The sequence below is a fragment of the Neltuma alba genome, unplaced genomic scaffold (assembly GCF_004799145.2).
Source record: "Neltuma alba isolate B1F8T4 unplaced genomic scaffold, ASM479914v2 tig00011988_pilon, whole genome shotgun sequence".
In the NCBI taxonomy this organism is placed as follows: domain Eukaryota; kingdom Viridiplantae; phylum Streptophyta; class Magnoliopsida; order Fabales; family Fabaceae; genus Neltuma; species Neltuma alba.
The window spans coordinates 73,675-97,896 of NW_021636561.1; the positions used below are offsets into that span (position 1 = coordinate 73,675).

Genomic DNA, 24,222 nt, shown 5'->3' on the forward strand with positions numbered 1-24,222 from the left:
GCCCTGGCTAGCCTAAGGAGACCAGTTCAGATATCCTATTCCAAAGTAATTATATATACTAATGCTTTGACAGAGATAATGATAAAATAGATGATGACCACGTTCTTTTGTGCTGCTCTGTCTAGACGTATGAACGCATAAATGCAAGAGATCTAATTTACTAAGAATATACTAGATGGAGCTATTTTCTTAGCTCAACCGGGCCATGAACAGAATAATGTCCCCAAGTATCGCTGAACCTATATGAACTAGGGCCCAACCCAAGTTATCAATTAAACGAGGACAAAAATTTGTGGTGCTACTCTATATGCTATCTATGCTACATGCTTCGTTCAAGACTGCCCAGAAATTTAAAAGTTGATTTTCTGTGAGCCTATGTGTGTATGAGCCATCACTTGCTTTCTGGTCTCTATAAGCCTCATCAACCTTCTCTTGGCACTCTAGGTAGCTAGGGAAGTCCTTGCCAACAAGAAGTAATCAGCAAGCCCATAGGCCTCATTTCCTTCCAAGGATCCCATCAATTCTTCATAGCTGTGTGGCCCAAAAGCACCACTTCTGACATATGCCTTTACCTCTTCGAACCGTGGGTCTGCTGCAAACTGCACATAGAAATTTTTTAAATCCTATGTGTCCTAAAAGTTTTATTTCATAGCAAAATACCTTAATCATTATTTTTTTTTAAGTTTGACCGTTAAATTATAGGGTTTGACCAATATCTTTAACAGTCAAATTTAATGAAAGATGATTGCACAGAACAAAAATGCTATAAAATAAAACTTTTATGATGTATAAGAGCAAAAAACAAAAAAAATCTATGTGTTGAGTACTCCTTCGTAGATACTTCTGAAGTTTTTAAATCTCTTTATATATTAAATTAAAGTAAACTCTTAACCAGCTTTTATATTTAGAACTGCAAGCACCATATGTAATTAAAGGAGTTAAAAATCAAATTTCCGACCATTTACTCAAAAGACAAGACTCTTGATTTGTTACTTGTTTTTTATATTTAATGACTAGGGACCTTTCCAGCATGCTTGCATCTTGTGGAAGGATTAGTGGCTTTGGTATTTTGAACATACAGCTCAGTCTTTTTGTTTATGATGCACCTTTGACCTGGTAAAAAAGCAGAACGCTAATCACGGATAAGAGAGGGGCTTCTATGGAATTTACCATCTGGTTTCTCAAATGAAAATAAAAATAAGAGTCATGGTAATAAAATTTAAGATAATACTTATATCAGGTTGCTTATATCTATTAAGTTAAATTCTTCAATCACATATAGTCATATGTCTTATTTTTAATGGTCGTTGGTAATTGATGAACTCAACATAATAATGTAAGATGTGATCTAAGTATTTTTCTAAAATTTATTATAATTAGATTTTTTTTTTCAATAATAATTTGTACAATGAAGTTGCACAATCCCAACCATTTCAGGGTATTTTTTGGAATTTTGCCTAATTAAAATAACTATTCATGTCAAGAAAATTAAATATAAATAAGTCTGTATATTAAAAAGGGATTTCAATTGCTTAATTTTATCGGAAATAGCATATGCCCAAAAATGTCATAAATCTAATTAAGCATTTTTAACAAACACCCATCAAAATTAATCATTTTCACTTTATTCATAACAACACAATCAAGCATGAACAAACAGTTCGCGTTGCAATTCTCTTGCAGATAATATTTATTGTAGTTTTAAATTTAGAATACCAACGCAAGAGCTATAAATTTTTGTTTGTCATCCATTGTGGCCTTTTAACCAAAGTAAATCTCATCAAAATCCGACTCAAACTTCTCTCAATCTTCATATTTCCCACCAACTCATGTTTCACAGTTTCCAATGCACGTTTTCCTCTCCAAATGCTGATAAAAACACACCCCTAAGTTGTTGGCTTCCATGTTATACAATATCTCTTAAATGCACAAGCGTGGAATTTATTGATGTGGCGAGTTATGTATCATAAATAAAGATTTCAAAAAATATATACAAATAAACAAATCACATAGCTCAAAAAACAAATATTCATCAAATCAGAATCACTATTTATAAGCCATCAACTCCGTATAAGAATTTACAATAATCTATTAATCGTTCTCTACAATGCTGCTTATTGTCCAGACGACCTTATTTCATTTTCTAATTAACTTTGCACTTTGCAATCAAGCAAAGAATCTAACATATTACACACACACACACACACACACACAATAGCTAGCACCAAAAGATGCATTTTTGGTGTAGTTGAATGATCATTCATGAGAGACTACAAGAACTTGTTTCCCAAAGTTTCTTCCACTGAAGAGGCCAACAAGGGCTGCTGGGCCATTCTCAAGTCCTTCAGCAATGTCTTCAACATACACAACCTTCTTCTCTCTGATGAAAGGAAGCACAGTGTCTAAGAGCTCTGGATAGAGATGGTGGTGATCTCTGTGTGTAAATCCTTTCACAGTTAGCCTTCTGACAATAATCTGCATCACGTTCTTTAGGGTTTCAGGTTCAGCAATGTTGTACTGTGAAATCATCCCACACAAAGTGACACAGCCATGCACTTTCATGTTCCCCAGCACTGCATCAAGCATTTTGCCACCTACCTGCTCATAGCAGATGTCTATTCCTTCTGGGAAATACCTAATTATTAATGGAAAAGCATGTACACATTTTGTTAATTTAAGCTTTAATTAACTTGAAAATAGAATATCAAAACGTGGTTTTGGCTCAAACGTGAGTTTAGGGGTAGATTTGTTTTGCCTTGAACGTGGGTTTATGGAATCCAAACAAGTACTATATTCTACATGAGACTAAATTATAATTTACCTTTTCAAGGCTGCATCCAAGTCAGGCTCTTGCTTGTAATTGAAAGCATCATCAAACCCAAGCTTGTTCTTCAGCAGGTCAACCTGCAAAAACCATGAATAAATTTTATGTGTGTGTGTGTGCGCGCGTGATAATTAATTGACCTTTTTAAATGGGAAAAAGAATTATTAGATCATGGAATGTACCTTTTCTTGACTGCCGGCACTTCCAACTACATAACAACCCATCAACTTGCAATATTGTCCAATCAACTGACCAACTGCTCCTGATGCTGCTGTGACAAAGATTCTGTCTACTTTCTTTGGAGTGCAAACTTCATAGACTGCAGAATAAGCAGTAATACCAGCCATGCCTATTGCAAGACAGTCTCATAAATTCAATCCTGTTTACAAAATATGAAGGAATCCTAAAAAACGAAATGAAGTATAAGAAATCATTTACCAAGAATTCCAGTGTAGAAGGAAAGAGGCACATCAGTGTGCTGGATTTTGAAGAGTACTTGTGGTTGTTGAATGAGACTATAATCTTCCCAACCAGTTGTTCCCCAAACCAAATCACCTACACTGAAGTTTGGATCCCCTGAATCCACAACTTTAGCCACTCCAAAACCATTTATAGGCTGCAACATATTGAATTGGAGACAATTAGCAGTTGCAATGAAGACAGTTGATGTTAAAAAAACAGCAGTGAAAAAGTGATGAAAGTAATCAGAACTCAGTAATAAGGTCTCTATTTTTAGCTATCCAATGTCTTCATCATGTTCTTGGGAACCAAACTATTAAAAATGGTATGAAGTGATGGAACTTACAGAGCCAGGGGTATAATATTGATATCCATCAAGGTGTTGGTGTTGCGCTTTCCTCATTTGGAATTGCATGACAGGATCAACAGAAAGGAACAGATTCTTGACCAAAACTGCATTAGTTCCAGGAGGAATCTGGAGCTTGATGGCACTTGTAGTTATGTAAAAGTCAGATTCCTTAGGATGACCAGTGACATAGTCCCTAAGTATCACCTGCTTGTTCTTCACTTCCGCCTCAGAATTGATGTCCTTCTTCGCCATGTTTAATTATGTGCTTATCTGCTGATTGATGTTGTTTAATGTTTATGGTACTAAATTACATGGGTTTCCCTCTATTTATAGTTAAGCATAATGACTTTGATGTAACTGCTTACGATGTAACTGCTTACGAAAGATAAGAGTTTTGACGGATGTAATGATGCAGAATAAGAGTTTTGACGGATTCAGAATGGCTTCTTTGTTCAAGCTTAGTGATATGAAATTACCAGTTAGACTTGTTTAGGAATTACGAAGTAAATTTGCTTTGCAATTTGACTAGTCCATCTCTACCAATTTCCATAACACTAAATTCCAAAAGTGACACTTTGATTATATAACGATCAAATTCGTCTGGTGTTTACAATTATAGAAAGGTCAAAGAAAGAAACTGTTCAATATTATACCAGTAATTACGTCTAAGAGCGTTTTTGTCAGAATTAAATATCATTGATTTGTCTGACAAAAAAATCATTAATTTTTCCGAATGCATAATTTGTCCACTCTCGCAAGTTCCATCTACTCCCATCCGTTAAGGAACAAATATTTACTTTCTCAATACTAGAAAATTAGGTTAAGCTAGTTACAGGTTTTAAATTTAGACGCACTATTAAAATTCAAACTAGTATATCAAGCTACACATCGCATGCTTGCCTGTCATATCATTTGCAGTGATAAGCCCATTTGGTATTTTCTTTTGTGTCTCTCTTGCCTTTACTTTGGAATCAAATTGAGAAAATCTGAAGGTTTTTGAAGGGACTTGGACACTGTTCCTAATTCTAAATTGCATGGTAGGATCAAAGGAAGAGGTTCCTCACTGATACTGTGTTTGATCCATGAGGAACCTTGAGCTTGATGGGACTCGTGGTTACGTAAAGGTCGGATTCTTTGGGAAGACCAGTGACATAGTTCCTGAATATCACCTGCTTGTTCTTCACTTCTTCCTTTCCAAAACTAATGTTCTCCATTATTAATCTCTTTTTTCAATTTCTTGAAAAGAGAAGTAGTAATTCAGATTAGCAGATATGTTTTTTGGAGATCTCCGAGATCGTAGCTCAAAATGGCTATAAGCGCTGCAAGTGCATACGTTATCACCTTTGAACTTGAAAAATCTTAATTGAACTTTGACATAATTGCTCAAAACAAATCAGCCTCTTGGTTACACACGTAGAAACACACGTGGCAGCAAATGAATGGCTGTTCGACAGAGACTGATTTTGATTTTGGGACTGATTTTTTTTGTCTGTAGTCTTTAATATATTTTTTTTTAGCAGTTGTTTGTGTGCTGCATAAGCTTAGAAATGTGGTATTCTGTTAGTTTCTTATTTTAGATATTTTAATGTGTTAATTAAGCATGCTCAGTTCTCTAATGCCACTTCCAAGTGTTACTTTCTTAGTGGTCCAGATATTTAGGGAGAATGGTTTATTCTTTCGCCTAAAAGTAACTCACATGTCAGCACGTAGAAAGCATCTCGAGTCATAATGATTAGAATTTCATCATTTTCCTATGCATTCTTTTCTTGGCTGCCATTATTCTTGTACTAATTATTGAATTGATCTTATCTTAATCCTAAATATAACACCTATTTTTAATATTTATCAATTTTTTAAAATATCTTTATTGATACTTCTTTAACCATAATCAAATAGAAGAGGAATAGAGGATATTAAGAAAAATAATTATGACATTTTACAAAAAAAAATTATCATATTTTTTATAATTAACTAATTTATTTAACTTTCTCAATCTAATTAGGTTAGTTAAATAAGTCTTGGGTTAAAAATCGAAGGAGTATTTATTTTTCGACTGAGATTCTTGCTCAAATACAGCTAATAGATTTATTTTTCTGCTCATATCTTAAATTTTCCTAGCCATATCTTTCTCCTCGTTAAGTAACGGCGGCAATACGGATAGTGCTAGGATAATTCAGCAAATGAAAAATAGCGGTGAAAAATGGAACATTTGTGTAAATTATTGTTTTGAGAGACTAATAAATCTTTCTTTCCTTAAAGTCCCTGTCCTTCCTTCAAGTACCCTCTTCAAGTATTTGAAGCTCTTCTCACTTAAATTCTCATAGTAAAAATCATATCGTAATATAATTCTCGAGCATTGGGTTTTTGTATGATATGCATTAAGAAGACCAAACAATCAAGAAGAGAACAAATAATTTTCTGGAGTGGAAACATATACCATCCACTTAAAAAGCTCAGCTTGGAACTATACTTCATTTTGATTAACAATAATATTCTTCTACAGTGATTTCCCTCCGCAAAATTTTTGGCATCTGCGCCTGACTGGCTTAACAATGAATACATATAATATCACCAAAGGTTTCCCACCACCATATATGTACAGCCTATCAAACTAATTTGGCAGGTTTAATTCCCCAAATGTCTCTTGCATACTCATGAATAGTCCGATCACTGCTGAACTTGTATGAACCAGCTGTGTTCAAGATTGACATTCTTGTCCATCTCTGCTCCAACGTCAAACATAAAACATCTCAGGTAGGGTAAGAATGGGTCACAACATATCACATATAAGCAGCATGGCATATTAAATGAATTATTTTAGTAATTATTTGCATAAATGCTTGTGTATTGAGCAATATCTAATCTATTTTATAAATATGTTTCAGGCAAATGTACTTCATGTACTTGCGCTTTTCGCGGACGATATCATCAATAGAGTTGTTCATGCTTCATGGACCTGGCTGGCCTAAGGATACCAGTTCAGATACTGTACATATAACAAAGTAATTATGTGTGTGTGTGTAAGGCATTCGCAGAGACGATAAAATAGATGATGAGCGCAATCATAAAGTGCGAATCCCACATAGGATCACATTCTTTTGTGCTTCTCTGTCTAGACGTATGAATGCATGAAATGCAAGGTATCTAATTTACTGAGAAGATATAATCCTAGATGGAGCTAGTTTCTAGCTCAATCCCGGCCGTGAACAGATGTGGTTAATTTCCCCTGAACCTATATGAACTTGAGGCCCGAATTATCATTTAAACAAGGACAAAAACTTATGGTGCCACTCCATATGCTATCTATGCTAATGCTTCGTTCAAGACTGCCCAGAAATTTAGATGAAATTTGCTTTTCTGTGAGCCTGTGTGTGGATGAGCCATTACTTACTTTCTGGTCTCTATAAGCCTCATCAACCTTCTCTTGGCACTCTAGGTAGCTAGGGAAGTCCTTGCCAACAAGGAAGTAATCAGCACGCCCATAGCCCTCATTTCCTTCCAAGGATCCCATCAATTCTTCATACCCGTATGGCCCAAAAACGCCACTTCTGACATATGCCTTTACCTCTTCGAACCGTGGGTCTGCTACAAACTGTACGTGACATTCAACAGAACTTATCATTGTCAGAGGTGGATTCTACTGAAAAGTATGCTTAACATGCTTAAATAATTATTCATGATTGATTTGGTCTAGTTTTTCCTCTGAACTTACCCTTCCCTCAGCTCTTTCTTTACGCAGGCCAGCAATTTCATGTGCTCGGGCACCAAAAAGGAAGAAGTTATCTTCTCCAACCTCTTCTCTTATTTCAACGTTGGCCCCATCTAGAGTTCCTATAATAACACATCCATTCATTGCGAACTTCATGTTGCTAGTTCCACTGGCCTCCATCCCAGCCGTGCTAAACAAGAAAGAACATGCAAGCCCTAGTGTTTAACTTGTGCGCAAATTTACATCAACCTTTGAATTCAAATTAGGTAAGTATGATAATCATACTTGGCCAGTGATAATATTGTATGCTTCAAGTCATTGAATTCTTATATCTAGAGGGAAAATACCTGATATGCTGGGATAACTCACTGCCTGGAATTAGTACTTCAGCAACACTGACATTGTAATCAGGAACAAATACAACCTACGATTAGGACAGGCCAAGGTTCAGCTCATGATAGGCAGATTAGTTTAAAACATTCCAATTAAAAGCTGTTCCTTCACTCCTTTGTACTTAACTTCCTTTATTTATTCATTTATTCATGTCTCTTTTACATCTTACCCCAATCAAAATCGTACCTTCAAAAGATCCCCAATATCTGGATCGTGATTTATTGTGGCTCCTAAATCTGTGATGAATTTCACAATCCTCTTGGCTTGAACATACGTAGCAAATGCTTTTCCCCCAAAAATGCAAACCCGAGGAACAAACCTTTGTTTTCTTTCTTCAGGACTCATTTCTTTCATCTTTTTGTACCGATAAACAATCCCCATTGCATTCAACAATTGCCGTTTGTATTCATGAATACGCTTCACCTGAATTTGGATAAGTTAATTTCTTTATCGAAGCTTGGGGTGAGGACAAGGAATAAGATACCAAAATGTTCTTGATGTTCATATAAATGAGAACAAAATTGTGGGGGAGTAGAGGGAAATGAAGAGCTTGGTGAAAGAAAATCAACCTGCACATCAAACATTGCATCTGGACTGACAACATAGCCAGTTTTCTCTTTGATAAATGCTGCAACCTTGACCTTGTTTCTTCTTTTTGCTTCTCTCCACTCTGATTGTAGATCCTCATTATCAGCAAACTGTAAAATGTTGATTTTAAATTTTTTTCCTTCAGAGAGGATAATCTCAAAATTTACAATAACCAGCATAATATGAACATCTTAGAAATGAACCAAATTACGCATGAAAAAATGGTGCAGGGGCGTTTGACTAGCGAATCAACTATAAAGTTTGCTACTGTTAACGCATGTGGCAATCGAGCAACAGACTGACTGCAAAGGCAGGTGAAACAAAAATCATGGCAACATTTTCCATAGTTTGAAGAAGATGAGGTTATCTTCAATTGTTTTTTTATAATAGGTCTATGGATCCGTAGTAGTATCTTTCACATAAATGTGAAGATAAGGGAGGACATTGCAGCTTACTAAAATTTAAGTCCATCAAGAACAGCAAGTTGCAATAAACAATTAAAGAGGCCACTGTGAAAAATTGACGTTGCCTTGTAAAGCATTAAGCATCACTGTCTTAAAAAGTTATACATTATGCTAGATTAAATCAATTTACCTTTCGAAGTATTGCCAGTTTATCAAGATCTGTTACCCACTCCTCTGTTCCGATCCACTTGGTTATGATGTTGCTGAGATTAGGATTGCAGAAACGGATCCATCTTCTGGGTGTTACCCCATTTGTTTTATTTTGGAATTTTTGAGGCCACAACTGCCAAAAAATTAAATAAATATATAACTCTGGTGTGATCTTCCTTTTTGGTTGTAGATGCAGTGCAGAGATATTCTACGAAAAAATCTCTCAAGAAAAACTCTCAAGGATTTTGTTTTCTCACAAAATAGAGCAAGAGAAGAAAAGCGAAAGAGAAAAGAGTTTACCGCCATATTTACCTGGTAAAATTCGTTAAAAACCGTCTCTTTTACGATCTCACTATGAATCTCGGCTACTCCATTAACAGAAAACCCCCCAGCAACACATAGATTAGCCATGCGAACCATCATTGTCCCTTTCGGATCAACTTTAAATATGGCCTTTGTTTTCTTTTTACCATCCTCCTCAATTGCTTGGTCATCACCATCATCTTCTTTTTCATCCTCATCATCATCATCAACTTTTTTCTCTTCATCATAATCTCCTTCTTCTTTCTCTTCTGTTTCTGCAGCCTTTATCTTTTTATCATTAGCATCAGCATCCTTGGTAGTGTCAGTGTAAGAAACCTCTTCTGAGTGATTGAGCAGCTCTACCACCGAGTCAGGCAACTCAATGTTTTCTAGTATTCTCATTTTCTGAAGTTTTTCTTGCAATAAGTCAAGATCATCTGTGCCGTGCTCATCGATAATTTCATGAATCAACTAGACAACAAAGCAAACACACGACTTTAGTATAACAAGAAGATTCCAGTATGTACATGAACAAAGAACGAAAGAAAAATATACAGCATGAGAATTTGAACTTTAAGTCACATGGATTTTCTATAATTGTACCTCTTCATCTATCTTTTTTATTATCTCTACATGCCGAGGAAGCAAATCCTGCAGAAGCTGTAAACTCCATTTCTCTAGCGCCTCGGGCAGAACTGTGTGGTTTGTGTATGCAACAGTTCTAGCAGAAGTACCATTCACAGGTGAAAAATCAGTATTTGCTATCTTTTTAAATAAATATAAAAGTAGTAGTTATCTGAGAAATTACTCTCATTTAGATAAAGATGAAAATAGTTACCTGAAAAAATGATGCTACAAAGCATATATTTACATATTACTACAAAAATATTTTCAAGGAAATCATATAAACTGAAATATGTTTTAATCATTACGAAAAGGCACCTTTTAGTAATATCCCAGGCCTTTTCCCAGCTCAAACCTTTTACATCAATAAGTATCCTGATCAGCTCTGGAATGCAGAGTGTTGGGTGAGTATCATTCATTTGGACCACTACTTTGTCTGGTAAAGTGTCCCAGTTCAACGACTTCCCCGACCTTTTCTCAAAACGTGCAATAATATCCTGGAGAGAGGCAGAACACAGTGCATATTGTTGCTTCAACCGTAGAGTCTTTCCTTCAATTGACTCATCCCCAGGGTACAATATATAGCAGATCTGATGCATAAAACATATGGCATATCATTAGTGAATAATGCTATTAGTCATCTGAATTTACTACCAATGAATGCAAATGAGAACTTCTGATGATGCGTAGATGAACCTTTTGAAACCCATCACAATGCCTCTTTAACAGTTCATGGGAGAATGTAGGGCTTCGGTTAAGAAACATGACAATACCAGATTCTGAAATGACAAGAGATTTTGCAAACCTTTTCGGCGTTCTTCATATTAGCATATGCTTTGGCATGATCTCCAGCATTGAAAGCTCTCAAATCAAATTCTTCCGGTGATACTTTAGTAGACCACAACCGCAGATTTATAGTGGTCTTGGTTTTGTACCCAGGTATTGGAACATCATATGCAACAGCCATTATATTCTCCCCTCCAACCCATTGTTTACTTCCATTTTTATCAGAAATGACTTCTCCATAGAATTTCACCGGGTAAGAAACATCATTTCTCACAATTTCCCAGGGATTTCCCATCTGTAAATAGATAATTTAGTCGATGAATCGACATTATACCCATAAACTACTCATATACTACAAAAAGCTTCCCTCATAACATAGGATTTTGTAAAGCTTCCACTTAAAGTAATGAAAGAATTTTGACCTCTATAGAAGCTTATGCTAATATGAAATTTAGCTCCAACCCATTAGATACAAAAACATGCCCAAAAGTTACAAATCTACCTCAAGCCATCTTTCAGCAACTTCCTCCTGGCCATCCTTTGTTATGTGCTGTTTGAATAAACCATACTTGTATCTCAGTCCATATCCCCATGCAGGGTAGTTCAATGTTGCCAAGGAGTCCAGAAAGCAAGAAGCGAGACGACCTAATCCCCCATTCCCAAGTGCAGCATCTGGCTCCTGCGAATTGTAAATGAACTTAAGCATAGTATTCTCGTCAAACATATATTGTATGATCATCATCTATGAAATCTATTACGATGACAGACACTGAGATAATGAGATGCATACAGAATAGTCACGGTCCTGCTCAAATTTTGCTTATATGGTACCAGAGGATTAACACAAGTTAAATCACTTTTTTAGTTATTTGTTAAAGGAAAAGGGTTATAACTTCATTAGACCTGGTTAGCCACATCCTCTAAATTGTGCCCCAGCGTAATGAGCGCCTCAGCATAAGGGCCAGTAAGCTGTAAGTTACCAATTGCATTCAACAATGCCCTGCCCTGTAAAATTTGAAAATTAAAATGTTATTAAGAAAATTAATTGCCCTTTGCAATGGAGCATGACTTGCGGCTGTAAAAGGAAAACCCACTGTGAACCTGTAGATACTCCATAGACATATAGTATGCTTGCTTGACATTCTTCTTCTCATAATAGGCGCAGGTTGCATTCCAATTTATGATTAGAGTATCACGGACACTCTCTGCAGTCGCAAAGAATGCTTTGCTGGGTTCAAACTTCTCTGGAGAAAACGAAGGGGTGAACTCAGCATGATATTTGATACTCGAAGCAACGGATGCAGAATCTGGCACGAAGGAATCCAAATTGCCTGCAAGTGTCAAGCAAGACAGTTCATTATCTAGGACCAAATTTGTTGCCCGAAAACAGAAAACCAAGATCACATTATTCAACAAATATCTTATATATTTTAGTTTATCAGAAACATAGAGATTTGGGAAGAAAATATGGAGTATTCATTGATTAAGTTTTACCACAATACAATACCCGGAACTTGCCAAGTTACCATGTTTCCAAGTAATAAACCTAAACGCGGAAATTTCTTTCTCAAGTTCCTACATTTTGGTGCTATTCTATTTCCCTTATCAAACTCATCATAAATATAAATTTAGAAGAAAGAGGTGATCTTTCAAAAAGGGAATTGATCAACACACCAGTTAGTTACAACGTACAATCCTCTAGTACACCAAAAAGAAAGTTGCCCCTTAAACCAGCCAACCACTATGATGCATTGACGTTATAGCTCAACCTAAGCTCAGTCATAGCCAAGAATCATACTTCTTGCACACAAGAATCCCCCAAGACAGTTAATGTGATAGGAAGATAAGTGGAAGAAAGGAACCTTCAGTGACTGGTTCTTCTAGCCCCTGCTTTTTATCGCTAGCGACATTCTTGACGCAAAGCCTTCTTCTTCTTAACCTTCTGGAGGCTGACGTTGTGATGGCAAAAAACTTGCAAAAATTGCTTCCTGGAGTGAAGGTTGAACTGTATTTAGGACCCAGCGCAGAGTTTGACTGCCCGCAGGTTGCAGAGAACATCAGAGCAGCCATTGCTGCAAGTTTTGCAGAGAAAATGCCGAGAAATTAAATGGCAAAGTCCCCGAAGAAGAGGAGTGGGAAAAATGAGTGAAAGAGGCACTATCTTGTCTTCTTATCTTCTTATTTCTTCTTCTTCGCATATATGATGAATTGTCATGTTGAACACGAGCCAATAATATCGCTTGTCTCGATCGCTTTTACTGGTCTTCGAAGGAAAAATTGAATTATGAATAATAATCATCGGTTGCCTTAGATATTTATAGGTTTTCTGTCCCACCCATTTGCCCATAAGGGATTTGTCCATGCACAAGCACGTCATAAAATGTGGACACTTCGACTGCGAAAAAACAGCTGCCTCTTTCTCTCTGAGTTACAGATTTACAGTCCCATACTCCCATGCATCTTTGGGAATTCTTAACAATTTCGCCCGGTTTTGGGTCAATATCATGAAATAATAATGGGAGAATTACAGTTTAGAACCCAAAATATGAATTCAATTCCAGCTTAGGACAAAACATTTTAAAATTTGAATGTAGCGTTGTAGACCAAAAATCTTTAAATATTTTAACAGTAATATTCCTAAATTTGATATGAAATTTTAAATTTTGACATTAATATTCTAAAATTTGACGTTAATATTCCATAAGTGCATTATTATCCAATCTTAATATTAAATTTCATGATATAATTATCGAATTACTGAATAACCTTTGACCTCTTGCTAAAAACTAAAAATATTAGTATATCAAGTTTTAGCAAATTTCTTTAACGTCAAATGTTAAGATATTAGTGTCAAATTTTAGGATTCAATGCCAATTTGTATATTATCAGTGTCAAATTACTTAATTATCTTCGGTTTATTTAGTGAAATTCTATAATCCTTTAGTATCAAATTGAAATTAAACTCATATTTTTGTCTCAAACTTTAATTCCCAAAAATAAGTAATAAATAGTTAAGAATTATTTACCATTGAGAACTTCAGTAAATAAAAAATTTTGAAAAGTTTATAGACATTGCTAATATTAATTCACATGGTATAAAAAAAGGACACTCCAAAAATGTAAATTGATAAGTATTCTTTATATAAACTAGAAGGTTAGACTGGGCTACAACTAAATTGATCAGTTATATTTCATGATTACCACATGATAAAATTTAATTTATAATTTATGATCCAATTATAATTTCATATATTTGTTTAAAAAAAATCGCAGATTATCATGCTTTATGGTCATGACACGCTTTCTTTACAAAAGGGTCTTTAAGGATCCCCGACAAGTCAATTGTTACGAATATGTATCTTTTCAAAGATTAATCATATTTTGAATGAACAGATAATTTAATGTTTTAGTTTTGAAAAAATGACGTGAAAAAAAATTAAAAATTGTAATATTCTAATTGAAAAAAAATTTAATTGGATAAATTATTGTCTAACACTAAATTTAATTTTAAAATGATAATAATAACTAAATATTTGAAATATTATTAATAATGTAAAAAATTAATAACATTAGAATTATATAAAAAAATTTAAAAAACAAAAAAATTATAAAAGGCCTTAAAAGGGAATTAGGGCCAGCCCGACCCTCTAGGACTAAAATTTCAAAAATACCCCAATTTGTTAGGTCAGGCCCTTAAGCTACAGGACTTAGGGCCGGCCCCCAGGCTTTTGGCCCGTTTAAGAAAAAAAACATTATTTTTTATATTTATCATATTTTTTATAAAAAATAAAAAAAACCCAATGAAATTATTAAAAAAAGACATAAATATGAATAAAATTAAGTCACAAATATAAAATATCATTATATATAAATATCCATTAACATCCAAGAACATCTAAAACATTCATTAACAAGATAACAACATTCAAAAGTTTTATCTATAGTGCAATTGTGCAATAAATAAATACTATCATTAATCTTTTGAAATTTCATCATCATTATAATTAATTACTCTTCTTCATAAGTATGTTTTTCTTTCGTAACAAAAATATCAAGTTTTTCTTCTTTATAAGAATTTTACTTTTAAATTTTACAATCTAGCTATTATTTTACTTTAATGTGAGAAATATTATTATTAAAACTCATGAATTTCTAATTCAAATTATAGAATCACAAATTATATAAGTATAAAAATACTATATTATCAAATATATATATATAGTTTAAAAATATCAACGCATACAATATAAATCAAATCATTATTAAATTCTAAATTAACCCATTTTTTAAAAATTTAATTAGATAAATTATTGTCTAACACTAAATTTAATTTTAAAATGATAATAATAACTAAATATTTAAAATATTATTAACAATATAAAAAATTAATAACATTAGAATTATATAAAAAAATTTAAAAAACAAAAAAAATTATAAAATGGCTTAAAAGGGCCAGTCCGCGACCCTCCAAGGCTTATTTTCCATTTGAAGGGAAAAATATCAAACTCGATCCTCATAATTTCAGGGTCTAAATGGGCCAGCCCAACGGGCTCGATCCGTTTTCCCGCCTATATACGCACATGTGCAAAAAGGTTTCCAGGAAAAAAAAAACACGAAACTATCAATTTATTTTTCTCTGACCCGGAGAAATTCGGCTTCTTTTTTGTTTTTGGTCAGAGAGAAACTGGGCTTTACTATGCCCATAAAACTCCCAATTTAACAGGTTTATTAGTGGTTCAGTAAAAAAAAAAAAAAGGTTTATAAGTTTATTTGTTTTCTTAATTAAGAAGTATTTTTATTTTCCCCCAGCCGAAACCAAACGGTATGATTCCAAGAAACTAACGGTCGAATTTTAAGATGCCTTGAGCAGTACAGGACACCGGTCTCTCTGATTTTCCGAGGCGCCTCCTTCTATTGGAAGCTTTAAATTAACGAGACTGACACGATTCCCAGTCTCTTCCATTATCGACGACAAGCACAACAAACCCATCCTTATGCCGATGGGTTTGTGTGCCATATAACTTAGTCCATTTTTGCGTCTTTCTTCCTTATTTCCACCGCTCTTCAGATTTCAGGTACACAGATCTTTCTTGTCCGTCTTTTGTTCATTTCTGTTTTACTGCGTTTTGGCATCGTGGGTCTTTTCCTTTTTAATTTTTTCTGTTCTTTCTTTATATAATGCAAGCATTCTCATTTCGTTACCATAAACCAATTAGAATTTGAATTTTTATAGTTATATGTACTTGTTAGATGGTTCATGCCTACTGAATTTCGGTGTTCTGTGCCCCTGTACATGTTGCTGGATTTCTTTTCCGGCAAAATTATTCAATTATTCGCCACCCCTCTTGAGTTTTGTAATCTTTTCTGGATTCACTTGTATTTAATGAATCTCTCGCTGAGTGAATCCTGAATCCCCATATGCTGACTTATTTTATTGATTTCCAGGTTTGACATAATCTGAAACCAATTTGTGCCCTTGGAAAAGTATTTGCGAGGAAGGATAGATTGTTCTTCTGCTTATAAATTCAATTTTGGAGGTGACAATGTTTGGGCTTAGAAGAACACCTCCCAAGATTGCTACACAAGACCCAGTTCGCCCAAGATTTCAAGCTTCTCCCAGTTCTAACCCTTTTGATTCAGATACAGAACCAGTTAATAAAGCAACCCAAAAGCCAGCTAGACGAACTACATCAGAATATGCCCTCAAAGCACCTAATTCTAAAGGAAACCCGTTTGATGATGATGAAGAAGATGACTGGGGAAGAGGGGCCTCCTCCTCATCATCACACTCCTCATCTGCTGCAAAACACAGGTGATTTGGGCAAATTAAATTCCATATGTAGTCAATATATGAATTTTATGATCAAGAATCCTCCCACCCTTCAAAAAGCAATTACTTTTTTCGTGAGAGAACGCATTAATGATTGTATATAAACCTCTTTATGACTTTCTACTTGATGACTTTAGTTGAATTGATGCAAAAATAGGTTTGGTAACCATGGAGGCCTAGAGAACCAGAGTGTCCAGGAGTTGGAGAATTATGCGCTGAACAAGGCAGAGGAGACAACAAAAGGCGTGAGAAATTGCCTCAAGATAGGTGAGGACATAAGAGAAGAAGCCACAAAGACCCTTGAGATGTTGCACCAACAGGGTGAGCAAATAACAAAGACTCATAATATGATAGTTGATACAGAGAAGGATTTGACTAAGGTGACCTTATTTGATTTCTTTTATTCCTTCTTTAACTTGTGCAATTTCTCTGGTTTTGAGTGATATCTTCAAGAAGATCTTGATGTGGAAAGGCAACTAAAATATTATTGTGATAGCTATGTGATGGAAACTGCAAAGAAGATCAAAATATTAATGAATAGATTCCATAGAACTAGTTAAAACTTCTCAAAGTTTAATTATTATTAATACATGAACTGGTTTTACTTTTACCCTGCACCTTTTGTTTCCTGGTTTTATTCTCAATAGTAACTTACATCATTGGTCATTAGGGTGAAAAACTATTGAGCAGTCTTGGAGGGATGTTCTCTAAGGCATGGAAGCCGAAGAAGACTAGAAACATTCAAGGCCCTGTCATTATAACACCAGGTTTTCTTTCTAAGCTTCTTTTAGTTTATCCCAATATTCAAATAGCTCGATTAATGTTTTTTTTTTGTTGGGCAAAGAATATGACAATATCGTGGAATCTAATGTCTGAACAGGTAATTTATCCAAAAAAGGTGAGGAGAATATGGATAAGAGGGAAAGGTTAGGCTTAGCTGCTCTGCCTCAACGAAAATCATCTTCAAAGACGCTTCCTGCTGATGCAGCCATTGCATATCAGAAAGTTGATGTGAGTATTTATGAGTATTTTTACTTTGGTTAATTCTATGAAATGTTCATGAAGAATTATTTTGTTGGGAATAGTATTTCATGAAGTTAGTAAATTCAGGTTGAGAAGGCAAAACAAGATGAGGCACTTTCAGATCTGAGCAATGTTTTGGTCGATTTGAAGAGTATGGCGGTTGACATGGGAACTGAAATAGACAGGTGAAATTTGCTATCTATGTTTATGAGGAAGCATTATGTGAAAATAAAAAATAATTATTATATCACAAAATAAAATGGTTAGTTAAGTATTTTATCTGAATTCGTAATACATATGAAAATCAGAATTTAATTGTGGCATTTATAAGGAAAAAAAATGGAATAGTTTTCTTTTGTCCCATTATTTTTTAATAATTATTCTCGAAGGTTTATTTTCTATTTGGCAATTTGCAGGCAAAATAAAGCTATGGATCATCTCAATTTGGATGTGGACGAGATGAACTGGCGAGTTAAGGGTGCCAACCAGCGTGCACGTAAATTAATTGGCTGACAAAGTAGATTTGATTATACGTGTAATAAAATGTAATATGAAATATAATCAATAAAATAAAGTAGATCCAGAATATTTTGAGAATGTGTCAGATGTGTAATGTCTTTAAAATGGGTTCTTGAAGATGTATTTAATTTTCATCCTAGCCCAACAGTACTCTATCTAATTAGACGACAATAGAATCTCTCTGGATTTGATACCAAGAATAAATAACTTTTGGAAGGCGAAACTCTACAACATAACTTTCATTGGAGGATTTAACCAACCAAACCGCACACACCCACAGAGATTAATCTTGTTAACAAATTTTATTTGTTCCGTCATGACTCCTCATATATACATCGAAACCTCAGTTTGACAACAATAAGAAAAATTGACCAGAATTACATATTAAAACAGATCCCAAAGGGAGATTTATGAACATCCCAATTCCCAAATAGTGAGAAAAATTGCCTATATATTTAAGAGAAGTCCGCAACTACATCATATCGCAGCTCAGGGCCAAAATCAATAAAATAGCATTGGATCTGTCTCATAGTCTGAACTTTCGAACATGCATGCCTTATTTGGGAGGAAAAACTGCACAAAATGGTGGGGCAATCTTCACCTTTCCTCAGTCTTCACAAGAGTCCAATCATTTTTGGTCTCAGGCTTCTTTCTTCTGTGAGTAAGGAAACCAATGGTATAGCCTGTGATGGCCCCAATCAGCAACACACTTGCTCCCTCCGCGTAGCGAGACATACTGGATTTCACAGCCTGACCACCATCTTTCTCACCATTGACACCACTAGCGTCCCCAGCGTCATCAACAACTTCTGCAGGTGCCAAGATTTCCACCATATCATGTACCATGCCATCGTGGTTTCCTACATAGGAAAGCACAAGCTTCTTCCTTGTCGCAACCAGCCTGGTGTACCCAAACTCACCTCCTCGGTACAGAGAATGTTTTGGTTGTGGAAAGATTGGCATGTCTTGGTGGCTTTGTCTAGGTTGCCAGATTGGTTGCCAGTCCTGTCCTGCCATGCCAATTACAACATGAACAGTACCATTTCCCCCATTCTGATCAGTGCTGATACAAGTGAAATTATTCAGTGTACAAAACCTCTCATATCTATGAACATGTCCCCAGAGAGCAAGGGTGACATTGTTATTCACCAACAAATGTTCCAAGTGCTCAAGCATCTGTCTCCTCAGTGGCGCGTCTCTATTTTCATTGCTTGTTGTGTACATGGGACGGTGCCCTTGAACAACAACAAAAGGAGTCTTGCTCCTATTAACTGATTCCAAATCATGCTTTAGAAAGTTATACTGGCTGCCCCCAGCAAGAAAATTAGTCTCTGTTGAGATGTACACAAAATGTACCACTCCCATATCAAACGAGTAGTAAAGATTTCGAGTTGCCGGTGCTTTGGTTCCTGTGGGTTCAGAAGAGTTCCCAGGCATGTTGAACCTTAAACTGTAGGGCACCCCACACTCACCACCCCCGTCTTTCCCATAACCAGCCCAGTCAGGTTTCCATGGCTGCAAAGGCCAGTCATACTCATGATTACCAATGCAAACATGGTAGGCCACTTTGGATGCAACAGGTTCAATTTGAGCGAAAAAATTGTCCCACAGCCACACATAACCTCTTGCATAGCTAATGTCTCCAATGTGTGAGATAAAGGCAGGCTTGTCACCAAGAGCTTCAACATCTCGTAGGATCCACTTCATGGTTAGCATGCTTTCATCTTGTGTTCGCACAAATGTCCTGTATGGTGTAGCGGTTCCCATGTCACCAAAGAGGAAAGCTATTGTCTCATCAGAGTCCTTATTCCTCGACACAAAGCTATGTGTTATGCTCCAACCTCCACTATCACTTCCAACCTAATACAGAAAAGAATATGAAATCAAGAGTTATCAGATAGGCTTCAAGCTACAATGGGAATTGGGATGGTGACCATATGATTTAATTATGTGACTTAAACTACTCAACAGGATATTATAGAACAATTGCTAGACGACAGCTACAGTTAAGTAGCAAAAGTGAAACAAGTCAAATAACACATCAAGCCAACTGAATGGTTCTAACCATATAATCAGCATAAGGTTCAACAAAGCAATTTTCAGGATCAGGAAGGCCTTGAAATTTTAAAAATTTGAGATTTACAGAGGGGAATTCAAAAGGATACAAGTAAAATTCCCTGATCAACAAAAACAGAGGGTGGGGAAGGCAAACACCAAATCTTATCATGTTCAAGAGGACACCAGCAAACAGTCCAAATTGCGTTTGAACATTTCATATAACCAATGTGTGTATAAGCAGCGGTGCTTCTGAGTTTAAGACTTATACAAAACAATTCTCTTAAGATTAAAGAACCACTTCGTTATATGCACAATACCTGATAATAATACCTCACTCCTTCCTTCAAATTCGTCATAACCCCATCGTGAATATACCCAGGGTCCCTCCAACCGATCGTCTGGTTGGCCGGCGAGTCGCACATGTGTTCCCTCTCGTACCTCCTCACACGAGCCAACGCCACACTGCCCAGTTTATCCTCACTCTCCCCGTACTTCACATACGTCTCTTTCGCATCCCGGTAACGAACATGACCCGCATCTCATCGTCGCTGTCCGTGAATGCCAGATGGATCTGTTCTGGGCCCCGACCCGGTTCAAATGCGAGCTCCTGTGAGGAAGCCAGCAAGTGTTTCGTGCCGGGCAAGGGGTTGTGGTCGTGGTCCTGGCGCCTTGGGTTGATCTCGGAGCGTGACCAACGGAAGATCCGGAATGAGTAGTTGGATCGAAGATTGACGAGGGGTAGGGAAATCGAACCCGACCCAGATCGCCATGTGGGTGATCTTTTGAGGAAGACGTAGCCGATGAAGTGGTCATTGCGAGAATCGGGAGGAGAATATATACCGAGCCAGTCAAGATCTGAAGGAGAATCAATGCCGGACCATTGGATTTGAACGGAATCGCCGGATTTAGAAAGAACAGTCGGGGTGATAGATATGGAAACGTTGGACTCGATGGAGGGGTTGACGAAGAGAAAGAAGATGAAGAAGACGGCAGGGGGAATCATAATCATAAATCGATGAGGAATATTATACACTCATCGATCTCCACAATTATTTAGGACGAATTTGGAGGAATATCTGATCATGAAAGTACCACCTGTGTGAAGCACCGTCCGACAGAACAGCCTTTTGAGCTGCAGAATGAATCTTCTAAACTGTCGGCGACAAATTGTGGTCGTGTACCAAAACGGAGGGGAAGATGTTGCCACGTGACGCATGTAACTCAAAACGCAAAGTTAACGGCAAGAAATTGTGCGTTTTGAGAATATCCATTTTACCTGTGACGTTCTTCGTCATCCGCAATCCCCACTGTCTTCACACGATCACAAATGTCTTTAACGTTATTCTCATTTAAAATAAATATTCTTTTGATAATATGGGGAATTTTTCTTTGCCGAAATATATAAAAAAAAAAAGCATAAGAAAAATCCTATAAAAAAAAAAATTACTAAATTCTAAATAAAGAATTCTAACTCTATCAAACTGATGTAAATTTAATAATTTTTTTAAAAAAAATTTTATCAAACTTGATGTAAATTTAATATTTTTTTTTTTTTTGCGGATTCTCTCACTATATATGCACAAATAAGCATACATAAAATATAACACACACTAGCGTTATCAAAAAAAAAAAAAAAAGGTTAACAAAGCATAACATAATAACTACAAAAACTATACTTTTATATTCTTTTGATACGGAGCATTGAAAAAAAAGGATCGAATTAGGATTGCAATTGAAAAAAATCATTAAAATAGTATTTAGTATGAGTAATTCCTTATTATATAGGATTAGACAAACCCACAAAGGTGGGATTAGGAAATACCACTTTTTCTCATGGTATTCTACAATCCCACATACATAGATTTGGCTAATCCGATATAATAAGTAATCTCTGTACTAAACATTCTTTTAATAGATTTTCTCAATCCCAATCCCAATCCCATTCTCTATCTCTAATTTTCAATGCTTCCTACCAAACGGGACCTTAAAGCCTCCAAGAATGGAAATCAACTTCTAACAATACAGTAGAATTGAGGCTACAAAACCAACAAAGTTAGGTTAATGAAAGGGATTAGTTTTTCATAACATGGTGATAAACAAGTTCAAATCTCTATTGAGAGAAATGTTCACATTTAGTTCCCGGCAGTAGGATTTAAAATAAATAATTAACAGTACTTTTTTAGCTGTAAATATAAAATTTATTTTAAAAATTTAATATGGTTTTAAACCTAAAGTCTCATTTTTTAATGTCTTCCACGTAAAATCCAATGGTGGTGTTATTTCAAAAAAAAAATATCCAATAACATTACAAATCGACTAAATTTTAAAATTTAATAATTTTTTAATTTTACTCTCATTTAGCATATATATTTTTTGAGAAAATAGAGTAATAAATAATAAATTATGGGCAAAATTGTAAGTTGATTTATATGAAGAAGAAAAAAAAATCTCCCCTTCCACATCAGTTTACATGCAATATATTTTATTATTTTTATCCTGCCAAATCAGAATCAAAATAATATATTAAAAAATCCCCATGTCTTGACTGCGTTGAAGGCAAAACATCTTAAATAGTACTTCCGGTCCTTAATATAAGAGCTAATTGATTAATTTAAGTTTATTATAAAAACTAGTTAAGTTAGTTATTTGTAATAAATGGGGTTTGTTTTTTCTTAAAATATCCTTGACTAATCAAGTATATTAACTAAAACTATCATTATTATAAGGACTATCTTTAAAAAAATGGATAAATATGAGAAACAAAGTGGATTGTAATCTTATATTTAGAATCAAAATAAAAATTAAAAGAGCTTTTATATTACGGATCCAAAGGTAATACTATCTATTAAGAAGATAATTTTTCAAGAAAAATGGAAAAAAAACAAAGAATTAATCAATGATGATGGAAGCAATAGTAATGACATTCAACGAGATTACTCTGTATAGTTTGACGAAGAAACTTCAACATTATGGGCCTTGTAATTATTTCTGTTCTATCGTCAGGACCATTATCAGCTTCATTAGTTAACAGAAATGGACGAGGTTACTTAAATGTATTAAATTGTTTTATCTCCTTATGTCAACTCAAATTAAAAGCCTCAACTTTGTAATTTATATGTATAATGAAAGGAAGTCGTGAAAATGTATCAAATCTCTGTGTGCGTGCGTGTGTGTGTGTGTATAAATGTACTATGAGGATAAGGTGGGATGTGATTTGTGAATTGAGGTTACATAACCGAAAAAACTTAGGTGAACTTCTATATATTTATTATATCAGGTTGTCCGATTACATATGATGATGATTGTGTGCCTTTTTTTGTTTCATATGAATTTATAGTTAAATGTCATTAAATATTAATATTTAAAAAATATGACACATGGTTATGAATAATTAGAAAACTTGACATAATGAATATAAAGAACTTGATGTAAGTATTGTTCATAAGAAAACTAATCTCTCGCCAATAAGAGTTAGTCCAATTGATAAGAAATCAACTCATAACCCATAAAATCGTGAGTTCGAAACCCACTACTAATATGAGAACTTTGTTGAAGGTAATATGAGTACCCTTTGTAAACGCTTTTTAAGTTTGGAAGCATGCCCTGATTCTAATGAATTCTCAGATCCAACTCATCTAAACTTTTTTAACAAAAAAAACTAATATCCCAATATATATACACACATATAAAGATTTTGTTACTGTATTTCTTTTCCTCAGTTGACACTATTTTTTTGAAAAAAACAAGTTACAAGTTATCATCAAAGTAAAGAGTACTATGTCTCTTTCTTTTTATAAGATTTAATTAAACAAATTGTGTGATTTAAAAATCTATTAGTATTAGTTAATTATAAATATGCAACAATTTAAAATTATAAACATGCAACAAATATATATATTTAAAATTTTTTGAATATGCCTTTATTTATAAGAAAGTAGATTAGAGAAAGAAATGGCGAGAGAAAAATTATGAAAAAGAATGTGCCAAAAAATGATACAATTAATAATAGGTAAAATTGGTAAAAATATATTTTATATTTAGATAACACCAAATTAAATTTTACAAAAAAGACTAAACCAATTCAAAAATTTAAATCTCATAAAAGCAGTTCAAAAATTCAAATCTTATGAAAAAAAAAAAACC

The 24,222-nt window shown here is 34.7% G+C and overlaps 3 protein-coding genes across 8 annotated transcripts; 1 reads left to right on the top strand and 2 right to left on the bottom strand.

The window, feature by feature from the left end:
* Window positions 1-408: 408 nt before the first annotated feature.
* On the bottom strand, window positions 409-12,817 carry LOC114720583 (alpha-1,4 glucan phosphorylase L-2 isozyme, chloroplastic/amyloplastic). Of its 3 annotated transcripts, XM_028906244.1 has the most exons (15): window positions 12,512-12,817; window positions 11,751-11,980; window positions 11,553-11,654; window positions 11,152-11,328; window positions 10,669-10,944; window positions 10,182-10,453; window positions 9,843-9,960; window positions 9,249-9,710; window positions 8,917-9,069; window positions 8,304-8,432; window positions 7,921-8,157; window positions 7,689-7,765; window positions 7,345-7,531; window positions 7,024-7,224; window positions 6,075-6,355 (listed from the first exon to the last, which is right to left on the bottom strand). In XM_028906244.1, the coding sequence occupies exons 1-15, from the start codon at window positions 12,717-12,719 to the stop codon at window positions 6,239-6,241; spliced, it is 2,946 nt and encodes a 981-aa protein (XP_028762077.1). In that variant the 5' UTR covers window positions 12,720-12,817; the 3' UTR covers window positions 6,075-6,238. The 3 variants fall into 3 exon arrangements, with proteins under 3 accessions (XP_028762078.1, XP_028762077.1, XP_028762079.1); XM_028906245.1 differs by lacking the exons at window positions 6,075-6,355; window positions 7,024-7,224 and adding an exon at window positions 409-599; XM_028906246.1 differs by lacking the exon at window positions 12,512-12,817 and having other exon boundaries at window positions 11,744-11,880.
* A 2,803-nt stretch (window positions 12,818-15,620) lies between these two features.
* On the top strand, window positions 15,621-18,232 carry LOC114720562 (putative SNAP25 homologous protein SNAP30). 4 transcript variants are annotated; one of them, XM_028906214.1, is made up of 8 exons: window positions 15,621-15,724; window positions 16,095-16,461; window positions 16,637-16,859; window positions 17,150-17,246; window positions 17,360-17,490; window positions 17,590-17,687; window positions 17,919-18,043; window positions 18,091-18,232. In XM_028906214.1, exons 2-7 carry the CDS (start codon window positions 16,193-16,195, stop codon window positions 18,013-18,015), a joined length of 915 nt encoding a protein of 304 aa, XP_028762047.1. In that variant the 5' UTR covers window positions 15,621-15,724; window positions 16,095-16,192; the 3' UTR covers window positions 18,016-18,043; window positions 18,091-18,232. The 4 variants fall into 4 exon arrangements, with proteins under 4 accessions (XP_028762047.1, XP_028762046.1, XP_028762048.1 ...); XM_028906213.1 differs by having other exon boundaries at window positions 17,919-18,099; XM_028906215.1 differs by lacking the exon at window positions 15,621-15,724 and adding an exon at window positions 15,725-15,741 and having other exon boundaries at window positions 17,919-18,099.
* Window positions 18,233-18,313: 81 nt separating this feature from the next.
* Window positions 18,314-21,203, bottom strand: LOC114720561 (probable inactive purple acid phosphatase 2). Its single transcript, XM_028906212.1, is given in 3 exon segments — window positions 18,314-19,881; window positions 20,397-20,596; window positions 20,599-21,203. Coding segments are annotated over 3 exon segments (1,953 nt in total). The 5' UTR covers window positions 21,089-21,203; the 3' UTR covers window positions 18,314-18,618.
* Between the last annotated feature and the right edge of the window lie 3,019 nt (window positions 21,204-24,222).

Excerpts from the sequence above, each read along its gene's own strand:
- LOC114720583 (XM_028906244.1), bottom strand. The coding sequence starts at position 12,719 with ATGGCTGCTCTGATGTTCTCTGCAACCTGCGGGCAGTCAAACTCTGCG. Across the intron at positions 8,158-8,303 it reads ATGCAATGTTTGATGTGCAG|GTGAAGCGTATTCATGAATA; the intron begins GTTGATTTTCTT and ends ATCCAAATTCAG. Across the intron at positions 7,532-7,688 it reads GAGTTATCCCAGCATATCAG|CACGGCTGGGATGGAGGCCA; the intron begins GTATTTTCCCTC and ends TTTCTTGTTTAG.
- LOC114720562 (XM_028906214.1), top strand. The coding sequence starts at position 16,193 with ATGTTTGGGCTTAGAAGAACACCTCCCAAGATTGCTACACAAGACCCA. Across the intron at positions 16,462-16,636 it reads TCATCTGCTGCAAAACACAG|GTTTGGTAACCATGGAGGCC; the intron begins GTGATTTGGGCA and ends ATGCAAAAATAG. Across the intron at positions 17,247-17,359 it reads CCCTGTCATTATAACACCAG|GTAATTTATCCAAAAAAGGT; the intron begins GTTTTCTTTCTA and ends ATGTCTGAACAG.